General features: G+C 42.5%; 1 protein-coding gene across 1 annotated transcript; it reads right to left on the bottom strand.

The window, feature by feature from the left end:
• Window positions 1–2,292: 2,292 nt before the first annotated feature.
• LOC105526757 (histone H4) lies at window positions 2,293–2,739 on the bottom strand. The gene has a single exon (XM_011962870.1). The coding sequence runs from the start codon at window positions 2,651–2,653 to the stop codon at window positions 2,342–2,344; it is 312 nt and encodes a 103-aa protein (XP_011818260.1). The 5' UTR covers window positions 2,654–2,739; the 3' UTR covers window positions 2,293–2,341.
• Window positions 2,740–6,336: the final 3,597 nt, after the last annotated feature.

Below are 6,336 nucleotides of genomic sequence, written 5' to 3'. Positions count from 1 at the left end.
GCTGGGATTACAGGCTTGAGCCACCGGGCCCGGCCCCCATGATCTTTAGGACTGTGTGTTTGGTGTATCCTAACTGCACAATAAAAAATCCACTATTATTTTGAACATTCTATTTTAGACACATCATTTATTTCCACTTAAATGCTCTCATTTAACTAGCTCAGCAAATATTTTGTATGATGAAAAAGTGGTGCTTAGTCTGTATTTTGGCTTGTGCGCAAATTCCCTTTTTCTCCTATTAACATTTATGGCAGTTTTCCCTGAGTTTCCTGTTGTACAAACCCCAGAAGACAGTCACCCCTTGTACCTTCTGTCCTTCACATGAGAAGAACAGGGCATGGAACCTGTGGCAATTTACATTATTTTTTTCTGGGCAATTCTTCATTGTTTAATTGTATAGTGCTTAATATAAGTGAACACACACTGAATATATTGGTGTTTCAAAGGCAATGTTTTAAAATCCTTCGGTGTGCTTTGCCAGTGTATTATTACTTTGTCTGTAAAAAAAGTCTGTGGCAATAAGAATTCGTTTAGCAACTGGCTGGTGAGGTGGCTCATAGCTGTAATCCCAGCATTTTGGGAGGCTGAGGCTGGCGGATCACCTGAGGGCAGGAATTGTCAAACAACATTTCTGCAATGGCCATAATTATTTTCATAATTTTCTGTGCCCCTATAAATTATGACATGGTGTTTACACAGTAGATTGACCGTTGACAAAAAAACAAAAACAAAAAACAACAACAACAAAAAAACCCCAAATGAGAAGCCACTTCTTCGGTGTGGTGAAAAAATGAAAATGTTACGAGGTCACAGGAGATAACACGGTAGGTTGATAAAGCACAAGGAGAAACACTTTAGGTTGCAAATTACCAGTACTTGAGATCAATGACCTGAAATCACAGTAAGTGCCCCAGCAAAGAATTCACTGGGTAAGACAAAAATTTAGGCTTTTTTTTTTTTTTTTTCTTTTTGAGACAGAGCCTTGCTCTGTGCTCTAAGCCTGGAGTGCAGTGGCGCGAGCTCGGCTCAATGCAACCTCAGTCTCCCGGGTTCAAGCGATCCTCCTGCCTCAGCCTCCAGAGTAGCTGGGACTACAGGCGCGCGCCACCATGTCCCCGTCTGGCTAATTTTTGTATTTGTAGTAGAGATGGAGTTCTGCAGTGCTGGCCCGGCTGGTCTCGAACTCCTTGAGCTCAAGTGATCCACCCGCCTCGACCTCCCAAAGTGCTGGGATTACAGATGGGATTACAGGCGTGAGCCACCAAGCCCGGGCAAACTTTTTTTTTTTTTAAAGACATGATCTCTGTTGCCCAGGCTAGAGTGCAGTGGCGCCATCTCAGCTCACTTAAATCTCCGCCTCCCCTGCTCAAGCGATTCTCCTGCCTCAGCCCTTGCAGATTAGCTGCGACTGCGGGCGTCCGCCACCACGCCGTGCTAACTTTCCTATTTAACGTTTTTTAGTGGAGTCGGAATTTCACCATTTTGTTTGCCCAGCCTAGTCTCTAACCCCTGAGCTCTAGTAATCCGCCCGCCTTTGTCTCCCAAGGTGCTGTGATTGCAGGCCTGAGGCACCGCGACTGGACACAAATAATGGATTTTTAAGTTTACCAGTAATTGATCTGTCCACAGCCGCCCTAATATCATTCAGGTTCTATGGCTAATAAATAATAACACTTAGGCCGGGAACGGTGACTCACGCCTCTAATCCCTGCACTTTGGGGAGGCCAAGGCGGACGGATCACCTGAAGTCAGGAGTTCCAGACCAGCCTGACCAACACGTAAAAACCGTCTGTACTAAAAATACAAAATTAGCCGGCTGTGGTGGTGGATGCCTGTAATCCCTGCTACTCTGGAGGTTGAGGCAGAAAAATCACTTAAACCCGGGGGTGGCTGCGGTGAGCCGAGATGGCGCCATTGCACTTGAGCCTGGGTAAGAGCAACTCCGTTTCAAAAAATGTAATGCTTAGTGTAGTTGTCGTAGCCATCTAATATAGGAGTAGTTAAATTTTAGAAAACTAGTAATAAAACACCATACGTCACTAAAGATGGCTGGTATTCCTGAATCATTTCCACTATTTTTTTTTTGTGGAAGTTTGAGATCGAAATACCTTAACAAGTTTCTAATGTTCTTTCGCTTTTTGTCCTTAACACTTCCGCCATCTTGGGAGTATCGCTGAAAACAGCTGTTTTTAACTCAGCTGCAACCCAATAAAGTTTACAAAACGAAACACAAATCGCCAGTATCTTCGCTGTAATCAGTTACAGCCCTTCGTGTGACGATGGAGGTGGCCCTGAAAAGGGCCTTTTATGGGTAAGCTGTTAAATAAAGCCGGGGTGAGGCTCAGCCACCAAAGCCGTACAGAGTGCGACCCTGGCGCTTGAGCGCGTAGACCACATCCATGGCGGTGACTGTCTTTCGCTTGGCATGCTCCGTGTAGGTTACAGCATCCCGGATCACATTCTCCAGAAACACCTTAAGCACACCTCGCGTCTCCTCATAAATCAGGCCAGAGATGCGTTTCACGCCGCCGCGTCGGGCCAAGCGACGGATGGCGGGTTTGGTGATGCCCTGGATGTTGTCGCGCAACACTTTACGGTGGCGCTTGGCGCCTCCCTTTCCCAAACCTTTACCACCTTTGCCTCTGCCAGACATGGTCACAAATGAACACCAAGCCTTACCTCTGCAACTTTGCTACTCCCTGAAGCCCCTTATATATCAATTATGCGGACCTTTTTGGAGACTGAATTTGAGGGGCGGGAACGAAACCTCTGTCTCCGCCTTTTCCGTACCTTACTGGGCGGGAAGTCCCCTACGCTATTGCCTTGGGAAGGAAAGAGGGCGGTGAGGGTAGGGGAAATGCAACTTGATTTGACTCCTTCCCTTTTCCTTCGTTGGGTCTTGAGTGTAGGTTTCTGTGTTTTCTAGCCCAGTTTTTGTGGGCTCTCGAAGAACTGATAATATCTGTCTCTTAAAGGCCTTATCATTTGCCAAAAGGAGGCAGTAACGCTACACTTGTCTACCAAATGGATAGACGAGAATAAAATTATTATTTATTTTGAAACAGTCTCGCTCTGTCGTCCAGACTGGAGTGCAATGGCCTGATCTTGGCTCACTGCAACCTCCGCCTCTTGGGTTCAAGCGATTCTCTTGCCTCAGCCCCTGGATTAGCTGCTACTACAGGCGCTTTTATCACCACGCCTGGCTAATTTTTGTATTTTTAGTAGAGATGGGGTTTCGCCACGTTGACCAGGCTGGTCTTCAACTCCTGACCTCAGGTGATCGGGGGACCTCTCTTGGTCTCCCAAAGTGCTTGGATTACAGGCCTGAGCCACTGCGCCTGGCCGTAATTTGTAAATGTGAAGATTCTTGAAAAATGTATTTTTACCAATTTTTTTTTGAGAGGGGTCTTGCTGTGTTGCCCAGGCTGGAGTGCAGTGGTGCTATCTCAGCTCACTGCAACCTCCACCTTCTGGGTTCAAGCGATTCTCATGACTCAGCCTCACAAGGAGCTGGGATTACAGGCACGCGTCACCATGCCCAGGTAATTTTTGTATTTTCTCATTAAAGATGGGGTTTTGCCATGTTGTCCAGGGTGGTCTTGAACTCCTGACCTCAGGTGATCCACCCGCCTTGGCCTCACAAAGTGCTGGGATTACAGGCGTGAGCCACCACACCCGACCATTTTTATTGATTCTTAAAATGTGCAATACTTCTTAAATTTGGCCAATCATGGGACTTAGCGTTTGGCAGAGACGTATACATTCACATCGTTTTCGGCATTCCTAATAAAGAAAGACCTCTAGTAAGGGAAACCAATATTAAGTGAAGTTTCATTCTTTCTTTTTCAACGTATAATGCAATATCTGAGGCATAACGATAAGGCTTGAAGACATTATCCTCTAATAAATGGTATTGTATTGTTGGCTCGATTCTAGAGTGTCATTACCTTGCTACCTACCAGTGCTTTTATGCCACTAAAGCATACATGGTAAATCATGGTGAATAAACATTTGTAAATTAACAACAATAATACTAATAAATTCTGTGAAATACTGTCCTAATAAAAGATTCCTGAAGAAATGTTCTACATATATAGGGTATGTGCAGTAGAAAGATTCAACATTAACTCTTACATTCTACTCCTTCACATTCATTGCCTCCTATATACTGCAGGGGCAACTTAAAAATTCCTTCTCTGCTGGTGCCTAAAGGCAGTGAGAAGATTATTCATTTTGTGCAGTTAAGAGTCTACTTAAATTTTGGCTTAGGTTCAGTTATCTGTAGGAATAGACACAAGGATCTCAAATGCTCTCCTTTTTGAGGTAGGCACCAAACAAGCATCATTCATTCATTCAACAATTTAATGTCCACTACATGCCAAGAATGGTGTACAAATACCAGATTTACAAAGGTGATCACATTTATTCCCTTAAAGAATACAAAAGTTTAGTAAAGGGAAAAGTAAACTCAGGGTTAGGGGGCAGATATCAGACCAGCATACTTCTACTTACTGTTGAGTATTTAAGGGTGGAGCAGCCATATCCCAGCTTTACTGGCATCACTCTGAAGCTTGTTAGACATACAGAATTTCGGGCTCAACCCCAAATCAATGGAATTGATATTGCATTTTTAATGAGATTTCTAAGTGGGTGGTGGGGTATGCTCTTTCAAGTTTGCGAATAATTGTTTTAAAGCTCTGCTGTCGTATATTAGCCACTAGCAACATGTGCTTATTTTTATTTAAATTAATTTAAATTAAAAACTAATTTGTACTCTTACTCTAGCCACATTAAGTGCTCAATAGCCGCATATGGGTAGTGGCTACCTATTGGACAGTGTCAATACAGAACATTTTTATCATCGCAGAAAGTTCTATTGGGCTGTATCTATGATAAGGGGGTTTCTTCTGAAGAGCTTCTAATCCAGTCTAGAAGGGAACAGGGAGTTTGGTGGATGTCTGAGACATGTAAAAAGAAAATTGTAAGTTTGAGTGTAGTAGTGGCCTTTTTAGGAAATAAAATTAATACAATACTGTTGTACTTGAAGAGGAATTTCAAGGACGGTTGTAATGGCTGTGATTTCTCATGGACCTTCTGAACACATTTGATTCTAACACAAAGCCTTACTTTCTGTAATAGTCTATATATGTTTTCACCCATTTTAATATTCTACATATTTTCTTTTTTTGTTGATAATCTTTAAAATCTGAATTGTGTGATGCTTAAGCACTGCCTCACTGGATTGATCTAGTGAATGCTACCTACAACTCTCACAGTCATTTACTATGGTGGTGGTGGGGATAGGGGAGTTAACACAAAATGAAGAGAACACTGAGCCATAAGTTAGACAGCTATCATTTATCTAACTAGTTTTTCCTACCTACTTTTTGCATCTATAAAATAAACGGTTCCAACCTCAGTGTAATGGGAAATCTACTGTTTTAGAATATATTCAGATTTAGGATTCCAAAGCAACCCAGAACTCTTTTTGAGGACTACCAACATAATAGGTGAAACTTTGCAGGACTTCAAGTTTACAGTCCATGGGGTGATCCAGCTTTCAGGAACCTTGTCCATGCTGCAATTACAGAGAAGATAAGTACATAGGTCCCAAATTACGTAGCCCAGTTCCTTTCCTCTTTGAACATCCGGTGAAATTTGTTGGTGAAACTGAGTCTCAGTTATTGCCCTCCAGAAAGGGCAGAGATTAGTTAACCCAATGCCTTTTTACTTATTGAGACCCTAAGTGGCCGTGGGAACCAGTCAGTGTTGCACAAGAATGAAATGGTGGCATCTGTTAATTGACTATATCTAACAGGGTGAACAATTCCAACAATTATCCAACAAATATTAAGACTACAATAATGATCAAAATAATAAACAGTAAACAATCTGAATTTTAATTGTATCTTTACGTCTAGGCAATATAAAGCTATGGTCCCCAAAAAGAAATACTTATATTATGCTTGTGACTATCACTGTTAATAATGATATCCATGAAGATGCACTGCCCCTGCCTCCAGAAACCTATAAAATACTTCCCCTACTGGAATTATGGGGTGGTACTAATCCAATTCTGTAAGTTTACCTCTTTTATAAACCATATTTGTATTTTTGTGGTATATAACACGGTCTTAAGTCCCAGAGACTTGTTTTCAATACGTGCAAGAGAGTAAATAATTATTTAATATAAGCTTACTAATTTTGTTTTCTGAGACGGAGTTTCACTCTTGTTGCCTAGGCTGGAGTGCAATGGTGCTATCTTGGCTCACTGCAACCTCCGCCTCCTGAGTTCAAGCGATTCTCCTACCTCAGCCTCCCAAGTAGCTGGGATTA

The sequence above is a fragment of the Colobus angolensis genome, unplaced genomic scaffold (genome assembly GCF_000951035.1).
Source record: "Colobus angolensis palliatus isolate OR3802 unplaced genomic scaffold, Cang.pa_1.0 Scaffold6, whole genome shotgun sequence".
Classification (NCBI taxonomy): Eukaryota; Metazoa; Chordata; class Mammalia; order Primates; family Cercopithecidae; genus Colobus; species Colobus angolensis.
Note: the sequence above shows the minus strand (reverse complement) of the source record. Positions and strands in the feature narration are given on the sequence as shown.

Excerpts from the sequence above, each read along its gene's own strand:
- LOC105526757 (XM_011962870.1), bottom strand. The coding sequence starts at position 2,653 with ATGTCTGGCAGAGGCAAAGGTGGTAAAGGTTTGGGAAAGGGAGGCGCC.